Below are 22127 nucleotides of genomic sequence, written 5' to 3'. Positions count from 1 at the left end.
GGAGTTATGTTTACTGCTGATTTTAAAGGAAGATGCCTACATTCATCAACAAGGAACTTCCTTTTCAAGCATAGAAAAACATTTACTCTGAGATTGCCTTATTATAAATGGAGAAATTAGGTAGACATTAACTTGTAGATGGCATTGGGTTGAGAAGCAGGGTTTTTCACACTGATCTGTTCTCAAGCAGCTGCAATTATAATTTGCTTTAAAAGTTGAGGATTTGTCTCTTTTCCAGGAGAAAACCATCAAATTTATCAACCTGATTTTAGGTAAATTTGAATGTCTGTTTTGCACAGTGATTATGTTAATCCAGGACTGAAAAATAACTGTAACTGACTTAACTGATAATGACTTGTCTTTAATGGTTGGCAAATGTCTGTTTTGTTTAGGTTTGGAAGATAACAGTGATAATCACATTATCTTTCAGCCTTCCAAAAAAACTTCCCTCCCCTCCTATATACCCTCCAACAAAAAAGCATTAAGAGGGAAAAAACTCAACAGAATTCAGCCTTGAGCCAGTGTTTTTATCCTCTCAGAAGTTCTCTTGGATGTATTGCCTAGTGAAAAGGAAGGAAATTACATCTTTAAAAATTTCTTTTTATCTCCTTCCAACACCTTCCTTGTAACCAGAAGAAAGAATACAGTTTTGGGGTCTTTTAGTAAGTTGTATGTTCATAGTTACCATTGTGAAATGCCTTGTTTCCATTTAAGCTAGAAGTCATCTCACAAGTTCCAGGTTACTGTATGGCGATTAGCCCAGATGTTCATTTGCGGCAAGAATTTAGAGAGGTTTTATCTTCATGGCGGTAGATTTGCACAGGCTGGGCCATGCTTGGTTATCTGTGTTTAAAAACTCTGGGTGTAGATAGATGATAGCACCTAGTGAACATCACCTGCCTGTTATTTATAGGACCCTAACTGGGCCATGAAATGCATTACCGTGGGGATTTGTAGTACTCAAAGATTGATTTCGGTGCACTTACTATTAATAGTTTCTTTTTTCCCCCTCCGAAGCGTTCTAGGTGCTTTAAAATCTTGTTGCCTGTTTGCTCTGAGACCACCACAGTAAGACAAGAAAGGGCAATAGCCTGGTAGGCAGTTCCTAGTTTCTGGGGAAGTTAGGCCTACCTAGTTATGAAGTCAATGAATTTTTGTTCTTACTTCAAAATGACATGTATTCTCACTGACTTTTAAGTATCAGCCGCGGTACTACAGATTGCCCTTTCTGTGGAACTGAAGCGCATTTAAAAAGTTTTTGTTTTGTTTTTATAAAGAATGTCTTGTTGCGCCGTGTGTTTGCTAGACTGAACGTGTCCTCATCACTTGGTGAGACCCTCCTCTAATTCAATCTTTGTCTTTTGTCTTTGCTGCCTTGCAGGGTTGGTACAGTAGGCTTCACTAGACTTAGCTGCAACTCAGAATGTCTCCTCCAGCACCTGAGTAAATGCTGCATGGTCTTGTGGAGAGTGGATTAAGAGTACGAGCTAAGTTCTCGATCCCAATTAAGAAGCGGAGGAAAATTTAAACTGTCTCCTTCAGAGTTTATCACAACCACCACCATCAAGACAGCAAACCAAAGGACAAAGACTTTGACCTGCTGTGTTGCTCTGTGTAGTCCAGTTCACGTACAGTTTACAGACTTGGCTGGGGGTACTAATAAGTGAATAAAGAGTCGGACACTTCTGTCATTGGAAGCCTTTTCCCACAAGGTTACCAAAATGAGGGCTGTACTGGAGACGGCAGACATTGCCATAGTGGCCCTGTACTTTATCCTGGTCATGTGCATTGGTTTTTTTGCCATGTGGAAATCTAATAGAAGCACCGTGAGTGGATACTTCCTGGCGGGGCGCTCTATGACCTGGGTAGCAATTGGTGCCTCTCTGTTTGTGAGCAATATTGGGAGTGAACACTTCATTGGGCTGGCAGGATCTGGAGCTGCAAGTGGATTTGCAGTGGGCGCATGGGAATTCAATGCCTTACTGCTTTTGCAACTTTTGGGATGGGTTTTCATCCCGATTTACATCCGGTCAGGGGTATACACCATGCCTGAATACTTGTCCAAGCGATTTGGTGGCCATAGGATTCAGGTGTATTTCGCAGCCTTGTCTCTGATCCTCTATATCTTCACCAAGCTCTCAGTGGATTTGTATTCAGGTGCCCTCTTTATCCAAGAGTCTTTGGGTTGGAACCTTTATGTATCTGTCATCCTGCTCATTGGTATGACTGCCTTGCTGACTGTCACCGGAGGCCTTGTTGCGGTGATCTACACAGACACTCTGCAGGCTTTGCTCATGATCATTGGGGCACTGACTCTCATGGTTATTAGCATGATGGAGATTGGCGGGTTTGAGGAAGTTAAGAGAAGGTACATGTTGGCCTCGCCCAATGTCACTTCCATCTTGTTAACGTACAACTTGTCCAACACAAATTCTTGTAATGTCCACCCTAAGAAAGATGCCCTGAAAATGTTGCGGAATCCAACAGATGAAGATGTCCCTTGGCCTGGATTCATTCTTGGGCAGACCCCAGCTTCGGTGTGGTACTGGTGCGCTGACCAAGTCATCGTGCAGAGGGTCTTAGCAGCCAAAAACATCGCCCATGCCAAAGGCTCTACTCTGATGGCTGGATTCTTGAAGCTTCTGCCAATGTTTATCATAGTGGTCCCAGGAATGATTTCCAGGATACTGTTTGCTGATGACATAGCTTGCATCAACCCAGAGCACTGCATGCAGGTGTGTGGAAGCAGAGCCGGCTGCTCCAATATTGCCTACCCACGCCTGGTGATGAAGCTGGTTCCTGTGGGGCTTCGGGGCCTGATGATGGCGGTGATGATTGCAGCTCTGATGAGTGACTTGGACTCCATCTTTAACAGTGCCAGCACCATATTTACCCTCGATGTGTACAAACTCATCCGCAAGAGCGCAAGCTCTCGGGAACTGATGATTGTGGGGAGGATATTTGTGGCTTTTATGGTGGTGATTAGCATTGCCTGGGTGCCAATCATCGTGGAGATGCAAGGAGGCCAGATGTACCTTTACATTCAAGAGGTAGCAGATTACCTGACACCTCCGGTTGCGGCCCTCTTCCTCCTGGCAATTTTCTGGAAGCGTTGCAATGAGCAAGGGGCTTTCTATGGTGGGATGGCAGGCTTTGTTCTTGGAGCAATCCGTTTGACGCTGGCCTTTACCTACCGTGCCCCAGAGTGTGACCAGCCTGATAACAGACCTGGCTTCATCAAAGACATCCATTACATGTATGTGGCCACAGCATTGTTTTGGGTCACAGGACTCATTACTGTAATTGTTAGCCTTCTCACACCACCTCCCACGAAGGAACAGATTCGTACCACCACCTTTTGGTCTAAGAGGAGTGTGGTGGTGAAGGAGAGCTGTTCCCCGAAGGATGAACCATACAAGATGCAAGAGAAAAGCATTCTGAGGTGCAGTGAGAACAGCGAGGCCATCAACCACATCATTCCCAATGGGAAATCTGAAGACAGCATTAAGGGCCTTCAGCCTGAAGACGTGAATCTGTTGGTGACCTGCAGAGAGGAAGGCAACCCAGTGGCTTCCTTAGGTCACTCTGAGGCAGAAACACCAGTGGATGCTTATTCCAACGGGCAGGCAGCTCTCATGGGTGAGAAAGAGAGAAAGAAAGAAATGGAGGATGGCAGCCGGTACTGGAATTTCATAGACTGGTTCTGTGGCTTTAAAAGTAAGAGCCTCAGCAAGAGGAGTCTCAGAGACCTGATGGAGGAGGAGGCTGTTTGTTTACAAATGTTGGAAGAGACTCCAAAAGTTAAAGTAATACTGAATATTGGACTTTTTGCTGTGTGTTCTCTTGGAATTTTCATGTTCGTTTATTTCTCCTTATGAACTTTTAAGGATATGGTGAGACACTAACTTAAAGAAAATACTGTTCTTTGAAAAAAATTATGTATGTAACTGTTGCATCTCTCAGGCATTGTTTACGCTGTAGGTTTTACCCAAATTTTACTTAGCAGAAAATCACCTATTTGCAAGACTTTATTTTCCCAGAGATGAATGAAAGTAAATCTTCTTCAACTTAAATGAAGCAAAACTTGTTTAGCAGACAGCATTGTGCAAACATGGTTTAAAGTTTTCCATACCAAAGTAAGGAGAGACCAACAGTTCTCATAGAGCATTTAGAGCAGAATATATGTTACGATATCACGAATAGGTATATTGTCTGCACTGACAAGTCTTGGTAGACCTTCTAATCCTGAAGTGGAAGACTCGCTCATGTCAAAGTTTTTTTCAGACTCTGTAATCCCAACTACCATTTTAAACTGATCTCCTAGATATTGTACAGTCACTTACGTGCGGAAAATCTAATGTGCTTGTGTGGTACTTATTTGAGGACAGGTTAGTTTGTTAGCACGAGTCTGTGGATTCTGATTGCCAAAAGAAAGGAATATTTTCCTGTAGCGATTCATGTACCACCAGGCTGTAGGATGTTGGGGAATACTTTGTTCCTGTTGCCTTTTTTTTTTTTTTAATTTCATTTCTGTTTTTCCTCCTTTGAGACAAGTTTGAATGAACCATGCCCAAATGACCACCAACTCTGTTTTTATAAAGTTGTATGTCATGATTGTATTGTTAAATGAGTATGGGGGAGAAAATGAAGTGAACATTGTGAATGATCCACATGACCAAATTAAGGTTGTTCCTACAGCCTGGGAATCAGTAGCCCCCAAGCAGTGTTGGATAAGCTTATGCTCAACGGGTGGTTACTCGTACTCCACTAATTCCCTAGCATTGTTCTTGCCATTTGGTAACATTCTTTAGTAGCCAGATGCTTTCCCAGTTGGAAGATAATGTCCATAAACTTGAAAAAAAAAGCTGACATTGCCTTTGTGCTGGGTTGCCCTACTTGATGAGATGATAGTCTGTTGAGGTTGACTTTTTAGAGGGAAAATTTAATTCTGAGATTATGTTGTATCCTTGATAAAAATTTTTCCCAATTTTTTTTCACAAAAGACTTGCCATGTGTAGATGGCTTCTACATTTTTGTTTAAAAAGTTAAGCAGCTTTGCCCAAGGATGTTACAGTGCAAAGTGACCATCAATAACAGCCCAGCTCCACGCTTTGCTATTGGCAGGGTGTCAGCACAGGCTTTCTGTAGAACGGATGGCATATTCGAGAGGGACCAGAGCAAGAATTTCTGGGTATAGTGATGTGTCTTGTAGAGGACATTACAGGACTTGTATAATTATAGGACCCTCTGTCGGCTTGGTACTCAGTGGATATTTCCATGGAAGGGAGTCTGTTTTTCACAGGCGAAGGATTCCCCTTAGCGAGGACAAGGTGTGAAAGATGCTAGAGAAAAGCGCTGTAGGTTACGTAGTTATGTGTCCATAAGTGGCCAGCGCTGTCCTTGTTGTCCTCCATAAAAGATGAAGGAAGCTAATTGTGTATCTACTTTCTTTTCTGTAATCTCTGATACTTTTTAAATTGCATGATTTTATTAACCTTGTATTCTTTAGGAAAATTATTACTTTTATATCTACTTTTGTAGATTTTTAACAAAACTCAGTCCTAATGACTTTAACATTTTTGTAGTCTGTAAACAAGTTTCATCATGATGGACTTGATTAGTCCAAAGTTGATTTTAGAAGTTACCAGTAGCATAATGTCTTCCCATCTCCAGGAGGCTTTCTGATGGACTGAGTCTGTAGATGAAAACAGTTCATGTATGAATAGTGTGTATTTCTGAGAGCGCTTAGAGTGCCTTGTAGAACTTTTTTTCTGTTACATTCTTCAGGTTTATAACCTGGGGGCCAAAAAGGTAGGGACCACCCTTTTCTTGTGTGAAGGCTGAGACTGTGACATGTCCAAGGCTACTAGTCTTCAGTAAGAACAACAGGGAAGAAGAGAAACCAGGTCTCCAAATCTGGACTCATGGTTTGCCCATTAAACTGTTCTTCCTTTGAGACAACTTTTTGGTATTTGGGGAAGAAATAGTGTCTTGGGTTTTTCAAGTTGGCATTAAGTTGTACGAATTAAAGTCGTTTTGGACTCTGAGCACATTGCTGTATAACTCAGCAGAGTAAATTGGCCTATTGGCTGGCAGCCTTCCTACCCCTTCTATTGCAGCAGAAATGGAATGGGGTGTGTGTGTGGGTTTTCTCTCTATTGAATGTTGACTCCTAACAGTTTGTAGGTCCCTCTACCTTCTCCGTTGTTGTCTTGTAAGATACATGAAGCGCATCATCTTGTGTCTGTCTGTTTGTATATAGCAGTAGGTCAAGTTTAGAGTACTAAGGTCTGTAAATAAGGAATGACTTAGCAGATCCGTTAGGGTTGTTTATTCTTGCCATTGTAAACATCGCTTTATTTAGACGGAAGTCCCTGAAGCTTGTCCTCCTTACTGGTTCCCAGTAATAGATAATGTGCTTGAATAAGTATGTGAATTGCTGATTGCAACTTCATTTCAGGGTGCCAGTCTTCAGTCTGTATTTCACTAGAATGATTGTTCCTGGAATGATACATGGTCTGCCTAAGCTAGTAGAATGTTCATACTAAATGATGACATTGGTCTCTGTACGTTCGCATGTATGTATTTTTATATTAGCTCAGCTAAGGTGCAGAATTGACTGATAGTAACTAACATAGCTAAAAGTCAAAATGAGGTGAGGACACTGGTCTTTGGAGGTGGAGAGAAGTACTGTCTTATCAGCTGTTAATGATATTCCCCAGCTCTCAAATTTTTGTCCTCACAGGCTACCTAGTCTCGGTCTGATGAGTTTCTCTGGCAAGCGCAGCTAGTTATTGGCTGTTTTATGGGACTTCTCATTCTCCTTTCCATCTTGCAGAACGTCCTGTCCTGCCACCCTAAGGTAGTAAGATGCTTTCCAAACGACTGACGCAATCTCTTCCCCTCCAGGCATTCTTTTCTGGGGAGGTGATCACTCTTGTTCTTTAGGGTAGAGAAGGGTTGCAGTAGCAATGGCACTTAAATCAGGAGTCTCCCAGAGCTTCCTTTTCACTTGCCTCAAAGGATCCATTGTCTTACTGCCCAAAGAGGCCGGCCGGGGTCACCATAGCCGTGGCTATTAAGAATGGTGCTTCAGGAAGTTCGAAGGGGCCTGTTTCTCCATGAAACTTCACATTTTAAGAATTGAATCTTTTAGGGTTTGCCCTGGACAAGGCCTGAGGCCCAGTAGGGCTTAAAGGTCCAGGACAGATTAGAGCCTTTAAGTCTTCGTTCTTAGCTCCTTGTGCTGTTTGAATGGGTCTTTGCCCTCTCTCCCTGAATATCATTTAATGTTATGGGATATTTTCTTTCTTTACCCCTCAGTAGACCCACTATAGGGTTGCTATGAGTCAGAATTGACTTGACGGCGGTGCGTTTGGTGGCTTTTTAGATCAGCTATATTGTTAGCTGCTAAAAGATTAGGTCCTTTAATGTTCTCACTTGGCAGGTTAGGCTTGCTTCCCTTATTACTTACTCTCCTGTCTCATTTTCATCAAGGTATGATGGCTGGGAAGTACCACCTGAATATCTGGTAGTGACAGTTGCCACCGTTCCCCAGGTTTGGGTTGGGAGAAGGTGTGTACAAGACCATCCCTGTTAGGTTATATGACTACAGAGACTTGACAGGACAAAATCTTCCTAAGAAAACAGAGAAACTGCGTAAGGTGCTGAGAAGTACCTGGGTAGTACAGACATTAACAGGTTGGTAAAGGACAAACATTAGTTTAAAATCTGCTAACTTAGAATCGTATTCGCTGAGTTCTAGATCTTGAAGTGTCTTGGCTCTCTGCTGGTTTATACCCCACCCCATGTAGATGATAGTACCAGTGGAGTAAGATCCAGCCTGGTTAAACCCTGGTTTGATGTTAGATATTATGAAATATGAGTTTATTAACACATTTGAGGTTAAACTGACTGATATTAGATAGTGATAATTTAGTAGAAAAAAAAGTTTTTAGGCTTCAGTATTCATAAGATTTGTCATTAGCCAGGTGTTAACTTGCTAAAGTCATTTCAGTGTTGACATTAGCCTGAGCTGACTTTACAACTAGGGTCTATTTCTGTGTGCACGTGTACTGCCCCACCATTCAGAGACTGGTCTTACCTTGCATTTGTCTTCCCTCATACTGCTGCTTTCACTCTTCACCTAGCCTTTCTTTCAGCACTTACCAGATTTGCATTTTGGTATTTTGGCAGCTGTGTTCACCTTCAGGCTTGCTTCTGTGGTGGAACATGAGAGTGCTGCTTTGCCCCCACTACTGAGGACTTAGATCCAGAGGACTCATTAAATACAACTATGTTTAAATGTACTGAATTTCTATTAGCTTAAGATGTTATTCTCAAGAATGATTTTCTCAGACTTTGTGTTAATTAATAATAGAAGCACTAATAATTCATCAGTATTTTATTCTTAAAACTCTTTTTTCAAAAGTTAGGAAGAGAACACACAAGTCCCTTTGAAAGGATGCTATCACAATGCAGAGAGGCAGTGAAGTTAGCTTTGATGCCAGAAAGACTTGTTCTTGCAATAAAGAAAAGTGAATTGTTAGTGGGCACATAGAGAAACCTTTTTGTACTGCAGTAACACCTGCAAAAGCCAGAACCTGTGTAAGATCAAAACCTGTCCAGAAGGAAAACTCAGATTTTTGAGACCTGAGAAAACCAGGCAGTGCCATCAAGTTCCGGTTCTCACGGGTTTCCCTACAGTTAGGGATGATGCTGTATTGCATGATCATAGTCTTCTGAGAGATAGTTAGACTTGGTTGACTTGACTCAGGGCTGCAGGCCCCTTTCCTTCATCAGTGTCACTTGGTTTGGTATGCTTTTTGTCAGATTACCCTCGCAGTTGGAAGACTAGCTCTTCAGCTGTGCCCACTCCTAGGAGAGAATTTAGTTAGGGCTTCACTAATTCATAGGCTTTGCCGGCATTGAGTCTCCCACCGTTTTTCACATAGCCATATAAATGTATTTATTTGAACTTCTCTCTCCAATGCTGGGATTAAGGCTTTAAACTGCTGATTCACCTTTAAAGCAGTGTGGCAGTTTATGTAATTTGTGTTTCTGTTTCCATCTCAAATCCTTTATAAAGGGTGGATTTAGCTTTTGTTTGGGACTAGCACACCCGTTATCTGGTAACCAACAGTCTTAACCGTTGGCATGTAGTCTTTTACTCAGAAGTAAACAAACAGGTTTGATGTATCTCTGTCATCACTAATTCCACACACTTTACTTTCTAGAAGAGGACTGTACTTAACCTGAGGCTGCTGACTTAAGCCAGTACCCTTCCTTTCTGTACTGAAATTTTGATTACCTGGATTCACAATGTGATTGAATAGAGGGCTGCTAAAATAAAGTAGGCAGCTGGAGTGACAACAAGATAAAGTATAGTGTGCTCTGAGAGTCTCCTTCGTGTAGGAGCCACGGTTTTCCTCTTCTTGGAAAAGCGCTCTAATTGATGCCCATAATCACCCCTCCCACCGCCCCCCTCATTCAAGACTAATAAGGGACATAGCTGTTTCAGTGATTTCAAGAGAAGAAGTTGACAGTAGATACAACCTCATTGGAGACATTTTTTTCTTGGTAAATTCACCGAGCTCCCTAGAGCTGCAGAATGTCTGGGAATGTTTAAATTTTCTACCTTGATGGACAAACTAGTCTGGATAATTTTTCGATTTATCAATATAGCCCAGACTCCTATAAGTGGAATGTTCCTTAATAGCTCACTTTTTGCTATAAAAATTGGAAATTGAAATTAGGCTCATTGTTGTTACATTGAAATCCCAAATGGGCAGAGGCTAACATACAGCGTAATCCATAATATAACCTGCTTCTGAGATTGGTGTGTTTTGATTAGTACCTTCTGGTTGCCACTGTTGACTCTGCTAGTTTGCACCTTTCCCTTTCTTCATAGAAACTCTCGGTTGTTATTGTTCCCCTTTAAATTTTGTTATAACTAGTGAGGGAGTAAGAATACACAATTCGATTCACATACCTTATGTGCAGCCTTTATGTAGGTTCAAGGAAACCGGCTAGTTCTGTATTCCTGTTGTAGCTTGAATGTTATTTATTTGTATTTGTTTTATATCTTTGAACATTTAAAATAACTCGTATTAGTTCTGTGAGTTTATTTTAACTTTATGGCTTGCCTGGTGCAGGTTTGATAGGCATACCTGAGAACACACCTGTGAGAACAGTTCATATTTCATGATGGTGAAAAAGCTTAAGTCCACAGAAAGCACAAAGTCACGTTCATACATGTGCGTGTCTCCACAGTAGGAAGCACAAGATTAGTGGTATTTTCAGTATCCCACAAGTGCCAGTCACAAAGCCCACCGGGTGTTGTGATGATGACGATCACAGTGTTGAAAACCCTGAGCAGTGAGGTATGGGTCCTAAGTAACAAGCGATCCAGTGTCATAATCTGTGTAAGTTTGCACCACTTTGGTGGGGGGAGAGAATACAAACGTCAAGAATGCTGCAATTATATTTTGGGGTTACTAACTAAAGGAGCCTGTGCACTCTGTCTCGCACTCTGGAACTAAAGAAACGGTCAGACTTCCCGGTTTGGGGTTGGGACACTATGTAGACAAGCATCTGCTTTAAGCTGTAGAGCCATTGGAATTTTTTTTTTTTTATCTTCAATTGTTAGGAAATATTATCTACCATCAGCAGTGCCCTAAGAAAACGTGGAGAAATTTCACATTTTAACGGGGCAAGTACTGCTTGTCTTTAATTTTTGAATAGGTTTGTCTGTGAGAAACCAAAAACAAAACAAACAAACCCATTGCTGTCGAGTCATTTTCAACTCGTAGCGAGGTGGACGTTATCTTTATTTTTTCACATGCTTGATTGTGCTTCATAAGTGTCATGAGCATCAAGCTAACGCTGAGAGAAGTCTTCCAAATGAGTTACTATGCTTTTCAGAATGGCCGTAAGAGACTAAAGGCTTATCTTACCTGTCCCCTGACCCTCTTCAGGACTAGATTAGATGAAATCTGTGAATGTTTGTGTGATAGATGAAAATGATGTATTTACTTCCTCTCAGCATTGCCCTTCTCCTGCCCCTCACCTGATTCACTTCTGAAACAGTCCATGTTTATCAGGAAAGAGTAAATTCATCTCTCTCTGGAATCGTGCCCACATGTTAAAGGAAACAACTCTCAGAATGGGAGCTCACTGCACACTTTTGCTCCCATGCTCTATTTTGTATATTTATCTTGTTAGGGAGAGACTTGGTCAACTCTGATGCATCCAGAATGAAGAACATAGCTGGTGTGGTCTGATGTGACATGTTCTAGAAGAGTTAACCCAAGAGACCCCCCTGGTGTGTGTACCTGCAGTGTTCTCTTATAATCTCAACCTCAGACTGGGGGAGGCAGGGGAGAAGAGTGCCAGGAATGCAGGACAAGGAAAAGCTGGGAGGTCTGCGGCCTAGCAGTATATATGCTAATGCAGAGAAGTTACCACCTGTTGACCCTGGGTGTTATGTGTTCTGTGCTCCTAAGAACTTTAAGAAAGAATGCCTTTGAAGATTTCCTTTGGCAGAATGAATAGCTTTCATTTCATTTATAATTCCATGGAAAACTGCTTTAATTAGCCTACGTGAAAAGTAGTCCTAGCAGTGTAAATATGTATAATGAAAATTTTCTGATTTCACTGTGAGATCTCTAACTTTTGAGTTGGCAGACAGATAAGCCTTTTGCTCATAGATTTTTCTGTAGAGTTGGTAGATGCAAAAGCTTTATTATTATTATTACAAATGGCATATTATGTTAGTGTCAAATGATGGTGTGGAATCTCTATTCCTGTTTCCCCCCCATCATCCTCCAGTTCATAGATTGCCAACAGAGTTCAGAGGTAAACAGGGATTGACCTTGGATGTTCGTGGACGTCCTATCTTCTGTTGTGCAGACTGATGTCGGCAATCACATGAATGGAGCTATGCTTCTCAGTGCTTTTTTTTTTTTTTCTGATGAGGTGGATATCAAAAATAGTTGCTGTGCAAAAGTAAGTAGTCTTCTTCAAGAAGAAAACCAATTCCTTTTCTAATAATACCTTGTGAAATTGTTTTATTCATTCCTTTATTTTTAAGCCAAATGTCAGCAAAGTACTGCTGCTTTTATGTAGTAATTTTGATACGTATTAATGCATTTTTAAAGATGTCTACATCGAAGACCATTTTTTCTCCAGTGGCCTGCTTTGTTCAGATTTTCTGTAAAAGACCAGTCAATACATGGGGGTGTGTATTGTGTACGTGTATCATGCATTGTAGACCAAACGTGATTTTCAGCGGTTGTCGAAAATTAATTTGTCATTGATGAGTTTTTTGAATTACGAACTGATTTCCAATATACTCTTCATCGCCCACTGCTTATTTTTTAGTTCAATTAATTGGGTCCATCTTACTGTACAGTGTTTTAGTTGCAAGCAGAAAGTAGAATTTGGTGTCAACCTTTACTTCCATATCGGAAGGAATACAGTGAAATTATAGATTTAGGATTGTTAACCGTCGATGACAATTCTAACTTGACTATTCTAACCTACAATCTGATTTTTAAAATTGTAGACATGTATGATCTTGGTTTAATGTGTTTTTAAAAGTGTTATTGCTGTTAAAAAAAAAAAAAAGCAATTCTGCTACAGATCTGTCAGTTTTCCTTACTGACTTGGTGTAAAATACACTGTTCTTTGTGTACTGTGTGTTATTTTGCCAGCTGCTGCATTCGCCTTCAGAAGTATTTGGAAACTTAAGATGAACTACATTTCTTGCAAAATACATTCTTTTCTGTGGTATTTTGTCCTGTAACTGAAGTATAGTAATAATTTTATGGAAATGTTAGCACTTCTGTACCAACTTTGAATAAAATGAAAAATTTCCATTCCTGTGACTGAGTATTTTTAGTCTGAAGATGTGTCTGTCGTCGACAACGCGCAGTGTCCTGTGTCCCGGGCCTACTGGAGCTGCTCCTCTCGGCTCACGGATGAGTTTGCCCTGCCCGTTACTTACTCACACCCCTCTGTAAACGCACAGGTATCGCCTGAGAATCAAGTTATAGACAAAACGTTCAGTAGGTTAAAAATTTTAGTTTTTTTTCCGCTTGTAATTTTGAAGCATTTTCAAATTTACAGCAAAGTGGTAAGAGCAGCATTAAGAATTTAGGAATAACCTTCATCAGATTTCACCAGTAGTAGATAGTGCCCACATTGGCTTGGCCGTTCTCTCTGATCGCACACATATTTTCCCCAACCATTCGAGAGTACGTTGTAGACATCCCCGTCTACCTAAGTCCTTGGGGTACATTTCTTAAGACAAGGACAATCACTCATAACCACAATATAATTATCACAATTAGGAAAGTAATGATATTTTAATCTAAAGACTTAAAATATTACTGGTTCTAGTAATAAGCAACTTTTTTTTAAAGTCCAGGGGCCAGTCACCACATTTAGCTTTTTTGTCTCTGGCGTCCTTTAATCTGGAATGGTTCCTCAGCCTGTCTTTGTCTTTCATGCCTTGACAGTTTCGAAGAGGACAGGCCAGTTATTTTGTGAAAGTCTCCTCAATTTGGATTTTCCTTTATGATTAGATTCAAGCTGTGCAGTTTTGGCAGGAATTACAAGTGATAATGTCCCCCGAGTTTTACATCAGGAGGCATGTGATGTTGGTTTGTCCCAGTATTGGTGACATTAACTTTGGTCAGTTGGTAAGGTGGTGTCCATCACCTTTCTCCACTGACAGGTTACTCTTTCTTCCTTTTGTAATAAGCAATTTGTGTAGAGATACTAAGGAGCCCTGATGGGGCAAGGTTAACTGAAAAGGAAACCCACACAGCGGCTCTAGGAGAGAAAGACCTGATGATCTGCTTCCATAAAGATTACAGCCTAGAAAACCCTATGGGGCAGTTCTGCTCTGTCATGTGGGGTCACTTTGAGTTGGAATTGACTGAGCGGCACCTAGCACTAACACTTAGGAACTATGTAAATAACCTATTCCTCATAAAATTTGAAGACTCTCTAGTTTTAGCATCCATGGGTACTTATTGCCTGAGGAAGTTATCCTGTGATGATGCAAAATGACGATTTTTTCCTGACTTTTTTTCTGTATTTATCATCAGAGTGAGCTTATGGTTGTTCAGTGGGTTATAATCCGTTATTCTGCCCAGATATTTCCAGATTTAGCTAGTGGGACCCCTTCAGGTTTTGAGGGGGTCCTTTGTAACCTGTATTTCCACCATTTTTGGAACCCTTCCTTGTTTTCCAGCACAACAAGCTGTTCCAGGCTCATGCTGTACTTTCCCTGCCCCAGTCTGGGAGGCAGTCCAATAGGAAATAGTATTTAGAAATCCAGGTCTGGGTGTGCTCATTGCTGCTGGGGTGCTGTTACTTCTGGGCCCTTGCAGCATACCAGAGCTGTGACATTCGTACACAGTACACGTCTGAGCCAGCACCGGAGGGTTCTTTTCGCCTTTCCCCATCCTGTCCCCTGTTCTGTTCCCTTTTCCACCTGGGCCAAGTCTCCTAACATTACTATACTTAGTCATTTTTTAAATCCTGAAGCTCCTTAGAATTAAATTTTTTTTTCATTCGTTTTTCAGAAAGTGTCTGAGTACCAAGAGTACCTGTCTGTTAGGTGATCGAGACGTCTGTGTAAAATACCTCTGTGTACACGGTCTGAATTTTAATAATGGTGAGCCAGATTTTCTCTGTTACGGGCTAGGGACGGGGGCAGTCTCTGTGGTGGTCACTGGTCTTTCTAGAACAGTGCATGGTCTACAGTGGATGCTTAATAGATGTTGAAACAGTGAGTGGATGACCACACAGCTTGCGTCAGCTGGGTTTTGAATTCAGGTCTGTGACGTCTGAGTGCATGCTGCGTTGCGGGGGTCGGCAGACTTTCTGCCAAGAGCCAGATAGTCGACATTTCTTACTTCTCCGGCCACACAGTCTCTGTGGCAGCTGCTCAGCTCTGCCTTCGTAGGGTAAACGTGGCCCTAGTACATAAACAGATGAGCATGACTGCGCTCTAGCAAAACGTTTGCACAGGCAGCCCTGTGAGCTGTAGTTGGCCGACACCTGCCGTATTATGACACCAAAAAACCTGCCGCTGTTGAGTGGATTCTGATGCTTAGTGACCCCATAGGGTTTTCAAGGCTATAAATCCTTATGGAAGCAGACTCTACATCTTTCTCCTGTGAAGCCGCTGGTGGTTTCAAACTGCCGACCTTTCGGCAGTTGTTTGCTTTACCCGCCGCGCCACCAGGGCTCCTTTATTGTGACATTAACTGGCTCTTAGTTCTTGTAAAGTCCGCATGACCTGTGGGACAGACAAGGTTTTTGGAATGGATCTTTCAGGCTCCCGGGAAAATAATATATTGTCACTAGTGTCCAACGCTTATGATCAAGCATAAATCAAAAAAATAAATAAAAGAAATCCATTGCCCTAAAGTCCAACCCGACTCATAGTGACCCTATAGGATAGAGTAGAACTGCTCCGTAGGGTTTCTAAGGAGCACCTGGTGGATTCGAGCTGCCAACCATTTGGTTAGCAGCCAGGCTCTTAACTACTGTGCTATCGGGGTTTTCATGATCAAGCATAAATGAGTTAATTCAGTTATCTAAGAGAACATGTAGGAACATCCAGTTTTATATGCCATTTCTGTCCAGCTCTGCATGACTTGGTGTGGTTTGTAGAAGCACTGAATGCTGCCAAGCCTGCTTGATAACATGGAGCGAGGAGCCTTCTGGGAGGATGGGCACTGTACCCCGTGCGTATTTATGAAGTGAATGTGTTGTCTCAGCTTGGCAGTGGTGACCCCGCCCTTCCCTGCACACCACCTCCCTGCTGCCCTGGTGGTGTTCGCTGAGAGCTCCAAGTCCTGTTAATTGGATGCCTTATTTTCCTGTTCCTCAGAACTTCCACTTTGGGTTGTGTTGGAGCAGTGTTCTGGAACAGTCATTGAGTCTCTTCAGACCTGTGTGTTTTTGCTGCTTTTACACACATGTTCCTCACAAGCTATGGTTTTGGAAATGGGTTCCCTAGTAAGCCGAAAACACTATTAGGGAGATAGCATTCTGTGCACCCTTTTTTGTTTGTTTAAAGGTGTGAGGGATCTTCTCCCCTATCTGCTTGCTTCTTCCTGAGCTTAATGAATACCTGTGAAGGACTTGAGATTCCCAGCTCAGCAGCCCACGGGTTGCCAGAGAGTCCTGTGTCCTCTTAATCAAGGTATGCATGACAAATGTGGGAGCATTTGATTGATGGTGTTTCTTTACCTTTTAAGGTATCTGGGTTATGGTTGTTGTTAGTCGCTGTTGAGCTGGTTATAACTCCGCTTTATCCAAATGACTACAACTTCATTTAATAATGATTAAAATGTCTTAATATTTTAAGTTACTATGGCACCCTTTCCTTCATGTTAACTAGTAATCTAAATTATAACTTAACTCCTACTTCTCTTAGGCTGAAGGATGAGATGGCTCGCATACGCAAAGAAGGACCGTTTTCCCCCTTGCGTTCGCATGTTTTTGGGGGGCATGAGGTTGGTGGGACTTTTTTTTTTAATCCTGGCTCAAAATGTGAGAGTCTCTGGGCTGACGTTGTGTGTGGGAAAAGGTGGTCTCATGTCCGTCTTCCTATTGGGCCTGTTACGAAGGTCTAAATCCACGTGATTGAATTCTTCCTGACACCATTGGAGGTTATTCCTGCCAGGTCCAAAAGTTAAAATAGGATACTGTGAGAATTAAGCACTATCACCTTTTAACAAATCAAATCAAATGGCGAATTTTAACCCTTTCATGCCTAGCAGTACATACAGCGATCGTGAACTTTTTCAGCCTCTGGGGGTTGTTGGGAAGCTCCTATACCACTGACAGTGTGTGCTGCCACGAGGCCGGGGCCTTTATGAATGTTTGAGACCGAAGAAATGGGTGTGTGCTGCAAATTACTACTTTTACAGGGTATTGTATGAGATGTCTGGATTTTTGTTAGGAAAATAGTTTTTGAGAAAATTTTTGTTACACATATGTACCAGTAGACCCCAGCAGAGACTCAGGTATAAGTGGTGGTACTTGGCATGTACCAGTAAACACCTAGGGTAGGTTTTTGGGAGGGGGCACACACACAAAAAAAAAACAAACCGCACTACTTACCAAAAATTCAGACACACTCAGTGATTAAGCGTGTTTCCATTAATGAAAACACATGTATCATCAAAAAATGCAAAGCAGAAAATAATTGGGTCACCAAAGGGTTTATATTGTATGTATACAAGATGTACTTGCTCATTAAAGAAAAGCTAGGAAGTACAGGAAAGAAAAGAGGAGACAAGCTTTAGACAGTCACTGTGCTTCTTTTTCCTTTAATAGCCTGAAAATTTTTGCTTCCTCCACATTTCTCTTAAATATTTTTTAAAACTCAGTACTATCCCATTTTGAAGAGAAGATACTGATCAGTTGACTTTACCATTCCTTTATTATTGGACATCTAGGATGTTTTCATTTGTTTGCTAGAATTATGTTCTAGCAGATGTTTTAACAGACTTCACGGTTGAAAAAAAAAAGAGGGAAAGAAGTCAGTCTTCTCTTTTCTTATCCCAGTAATAATGTAGACAGTTTGTAAAACAGAGAAGTGTAATTACCCATAGACCCAGCACCCAGGGCGCCATATTTTCTTCCAGTCATTTTTTCTTTACACTTTTGTTGATCTTATTGTTTCTCCCACTTACATCACATCATAAGCATCTTACCTCTTTACTGAAGGAATTTAAGCTAAATTTTAACAACTATGTAACCTGTTACATGGACATGCCATCATTTATCTAATTATTTCCCCGTTTACAACTTCATGTAGCAGTTTGTTCATTCCATACTTGTGAACGTTAGTGTGTCTACTGGCATTGTTGTAGTGAACATCTTTTTTTTTTCTTTTGTTGTTATTGTCGAAAATAGAGCAAAACATACACCAATTCAACCATCTCTACATGTGCAATTCAGTGGCATTAATTACATTGGTCAAGTTGTACAACCACTCTCACCCTCCTTTTCTGAGTTGTTCCGCTCCCGTTAACATAGCTCACTGCCCCCTAAGTTCCTATCTAATCATTTGAGCTGCTGCAGTGAACATCTTTGTGAACAAATCTTGGTTTGTATTTAGGATTAATTTCTTAAGAAAGGTTCCCAGAAAAGTAATTATTGAGTCCAGGATAATGTTTTGAAGACTTTGGGGACATAGTGTCCTTCCTTGTTTTTATCCCCCTTGGCCTCCCTCTTTCCGTTCTCACCGCCTCCACACTGTAGACTGGGTCACCATCATCTTTTCCCCACGTGTCTTCCTGCTGTTGTCACTCTGCTGTCAGTTTTTGAAACATTCCCCTTCTTAAACTCAACTTTGAGGCAATTGATAACCCTGAAATTGTGGCCTCCGAGTTGAATATGGTATTCCAGGGAGGGTACTGCTGTTAGACTGTACTGATGAGAAATACATGCAACAAAATGAGAACTGCAGTTCAATTAGGGTTTGCTCCCCTTCCAATTCTAGTTTGAAATCTCACTGTCATACCCTGTGGCAGACTTTCGTAAAGTCCTGTTGTCCTTGCATGGGACCTGGCTGACTCAGTTTCCAGGATTTTTCGTAGCTCTTGCTGTTGGTTTTACTGTTGTTCTTATAAGAGTGTACACCCTGTACACGCTAGGAGTCACGTGTCCATTGGTTTTTGATTGGGTCCCAAGAATCTTGAAAAGTTTGAGTGTCTCTCTCCCGTCTGTCCCTGGTTCCTTGAATGTGCGTCTCTGTTTTTGTCTGACAGGATATGCCCTGCTCTAGCTTAATTAATCATCTCCGCCTTTCAAAAATAGTGCTGTTTTCCTCTTTGCAATGAAGATCTTATTTCGCCGTAGATTTTGTGACTCAGTTTAACCCTTTCTTCCTTTGTAGTTGCGTTAAATGCAGTTACCAGTTTACATCTCTCAGCCATCTGTTTATCCTTTGACTCACTTATTCATCAGACACTTACTGAACACATACTGCCTGCCAGTTCTCCATATCCCCAGCCTGCGGTAAAGGTGAGTAACCTGCACCCTTGAAGGGGCTCAGTTTGGGAAGAGGATGGACTCCTAAGTAATGTTGCCTGCAAGATGTGTGTGTGATAAGAGATACACATGGGATTACAGAGGAAGGGCACATTTTCTTAAGGAATAGCTGAACCTGAGGGGTGTTTTTATTCCTTTAATTCCTCTGCTTTATACCCTTTCTCCACCTGCTCTTCAGGGTAGAGGAAATAACCAATCCTTTAAGTTGTCGATTCTTCTCCAGCTGCTAGAACTTAAGCACCACGGCAGTGGCCTGGATGGTAGACACAGTTTTTTACTATTTTTCATCAAGGTGTGCAAATCTTATTCTTCAAAGCTCATTTTCTGATCCTGTGGATACATTATTTTTTAAAACTTGTCTTAACCCAGTCAACTGATATTTTTGCTACACCATTACCCTCACATGTAGTAGATTTCACAGGATCTAAATAGAATTTCCTCGTAAGCCATTTGCCTCTGCTGTCACAATCCTTTGTGGACTCTTACTTCCCTTGGCTCCCCATCTTCCCAGCATTGGCCCCCCTCCTCCCGGCATGGCCCCTCTCCTGCCCTGTGAAGAGGCTGACACAGAAGGGGAAACCAGGGAGCTGGATTGTGCCTGGAGCGCAGTCAGCAAGACAGGTAATTCCGTTGTGTCTACCTGGTTCTTGCTCTCACTATCAGCTTCATGGACTTTGGCTTCATGTATTTGCTGCCATAGTAACCAGGACTGCTGCCAGTCCTCCTGTCTCCCATCTTCTTTTATTCATCTGCAGAGGGGAGGGGAGAACAGCAGTGGAAACCTCCCAGCATGGGGAATAGCAAGCCTGGGGGCCTTGATTTTGGCCTTGTTGCCAGCTGATGAAGTGGTAGTAACCACAAGTACTCACCTGTCAGGATTATCATCTCTCCGTTTTTCATACTCAGGGAGGACTCCATTATTACTGTGAGAAAAAGTGGAGCTTTTTTATGTTCCCTAAATGAGAGCTGGAGGAGATTGTTGCTGAAAGTCCTTTATGAGCTGCAGTTCAACCAGAATCCTTCATCTTTGGGGTGAAGAGAAGCCAGCCAGCTTCTGCTAGAGTATGGTTCTCACCTTTGTCAGCATCTGGAGAGCTTCAGCTGTTCCCAGTGCCCAGGAGCTTTTGAATCCCCAAGCCAATGGAATCAAAGTACCTGCAAGAGAGGCCCGGTGTCTGTTGCTGAAGCCCTCCAGGTGACTCCAGTGTGCACAGAGGATCGGCTTGGTGCTTGCCTAAATCGTGAAAGGGGTGGTTAGTTGTATGCAAGTGAGCCGCCACATTTGTCCTTTAAATGACATTCTTTGACTTGAGACCTTGGAAGTGAGTGGATTAATTAAGGAGCAGAACTGCGTTACGATTACATTACGCGGATTTTCTGTTAGCCTGTGTGCACCAGTGAAGGACAATTCGTGAATTTTGTTCGAGATTGGATCTCACTTAGAAGGGCTTCCTTTGCTCTGTGGGTAGTTCCTATATTTATTCATTTATAGCCTTTGATACCAGTGCTGGGATTGACGTTTCAGAGTGGGCTTGGCTGCTTGTTGCACTTAGGGTAAGTCTAGCTATGACTTAAGGCATTCTGCCTGCCCTGCAGCTGAAGTCACTTTACTGTCACCCTGCTGCCTTTGCATGTGCACATGCAGCCATGCTGCCTTATGACTCCTTGCTGTTTCCATAGCGGAGCCCTGGTGGCGCAGTGGTTCAGAGCTTGGCTGCTTACCAAAAGGTGGGCAGTTCAAATCCACCAGCCTCTCTGTGGAAACCGTATGGGGCAGTTCTGCTCTGTCCTGTAGAGTCGCTGTGAGTTGGAATCAACTGCATAGCAACGGGTTCTCTCTCTCTCTCTCTGTGTTGGCACAGCACTAACAGGTGCTGAACCCAGAAGATCAGTCATCGCACTGTGCTGACGCTTGCTCTTCCGTATTTTTTTCCCCTTCCTTTCTTTCCTGGGTTCGTTTTACTTTCATCATGTGCCCCTGAGGATACATTTTCCTGTTAGATTTTCCACGTTTCCAAGAATCTCAGTCCTGGCTGCGTGGCCAGAGAACAGGCAAGCTTCTCTTAGTTTCCTCCTCACGTTGCCTTTGTTGGCCTCTGTGGTCTAGGGGCTAGACTTCGCCTTATCCTTTCACATCTTTTTTGTTTGCTCTGATCCCAGGACCTGTTATCTCCGGTCACCTGGCTTCTGTTGTTGTTATTAAGTGCCGTTGAGTCTATTCCGACTCCTAGCCACCCTGTAGGACAGAGTAGGACTGCCCCATAGGGTTTCCAAGGAGCAGCTGCTGCCTTCGAACTGCCCACCTTTTGGTTAGCAGCCAAGCTCTTAAGCACTGCACCACCAGGGCTCCACCTGGCTTCTAGATTCCACGTTGCCTCTGTTCCCCACAAGACAGCAACCCATTGTAACAACTAATAATGATACTGAAAGTATGAGCTTGCAAGGCTCTCAGGTGCCTGTGAAAGCTCTCCATCGATACTTCCTTGGTTATTAGATCATAAAAATCTGTACAGATGTGGAGTCGGGAGTAAGTTCTACTAAATGTTCAGGCGTGGATCCCGGGCTTGAACACTCAATTCACAATTAATGGTATCTATAAAAAAAAAAACATAGAAACTCTTCTAAAAAAGATGAAAAACTGAGTTTATAAAAAAAGAAGTTGGTCACTTTGCGATGAAAACGTGAAGCACCTTTTTATTGTTCATTTTAAGAGAAATCAAATATTAAAGCCAAGTGTAAAAAAAAAAAAAAGAAAGTGGAATACTCATTTCACGCCCTCGGGAAACTGGTAACAGCAGCTTGCCGTGTGTTCAGGTTTTTCTCCACCCATGCACACCTGAGTGTTTATTTTCCTTTGCACGAAAGTGTGGATGTTGTCTATATGCTGATTTTTCCCCTTCCTTTATTATTAAATACTCCCGGGTTTCATGTCATTAGAGAAGGATCAGCATTTTGTTGTTTAATGGCTGCATAGTATTTCTTCAATCAGTGAAAATATCTCAATTTATTGAACCAATTTCCAATTAATAGAAAATTAGGCT

General features: G+C 42.1%; 2 protein-coding genes across 3 annotated transcripts in view; both read left to right on the top strand.

Annotated features, from left to right (window-relative positions):
* SLC5A3 (solute carrier family 5 member 3) overlaps window positions 1-22062 on the top strand; it is a 39897-nt gene extending 17835 nt beyond the window's left edge. Inside the window, exon 2 of one of the 2 annotated variants that reach the window (XM_049857813.1) lies at window positions 1382-22062. In XM_049857813.1, the coding sequence (XP_049713770.1) occupies window positions 1722-3878 (2157 nt within the window). In that variant the 5' untranslated portion in view covers window positions 1382-1721 and the 3' untranslated portion in view covers window positions 3879-22062. The remainder of the gene's footprint in view (window positions 1-1381) is intronic. The other variant, XM_049857812.1, reaches the window with a different exon arrangement.
* MRPS6 (mitochondrial ribosomal protein S6) overlaps window positions 1-22127 on the top strand; it is a 68733-nt gene that overhangs the window by 18239 nt on the left and 28367 nt on the right. The gene's annotated exons all lie outside the window — the stretch shown is intronic.

Source organism: Elephas maximus, chromosome 18 (genome assembly GCF_024166365.1).
Source record: "Elephas maximus indicus isolate mEleMax1 chromosome 18, mEleMax1 primary haplotype, whole genome shotgun sequence".
In the NCBI taxonomy this organism is placed as follows: Eukaryota; Metazoa; Chordata; class Mammalia; order Proboscidea; family Elephantidae; genus Elephas; species Elephas maximus.
Note: the sequence above shows the minus strand (reverse complement) of the source record. Positions and strands in the feature narration are given on the sequence as shown.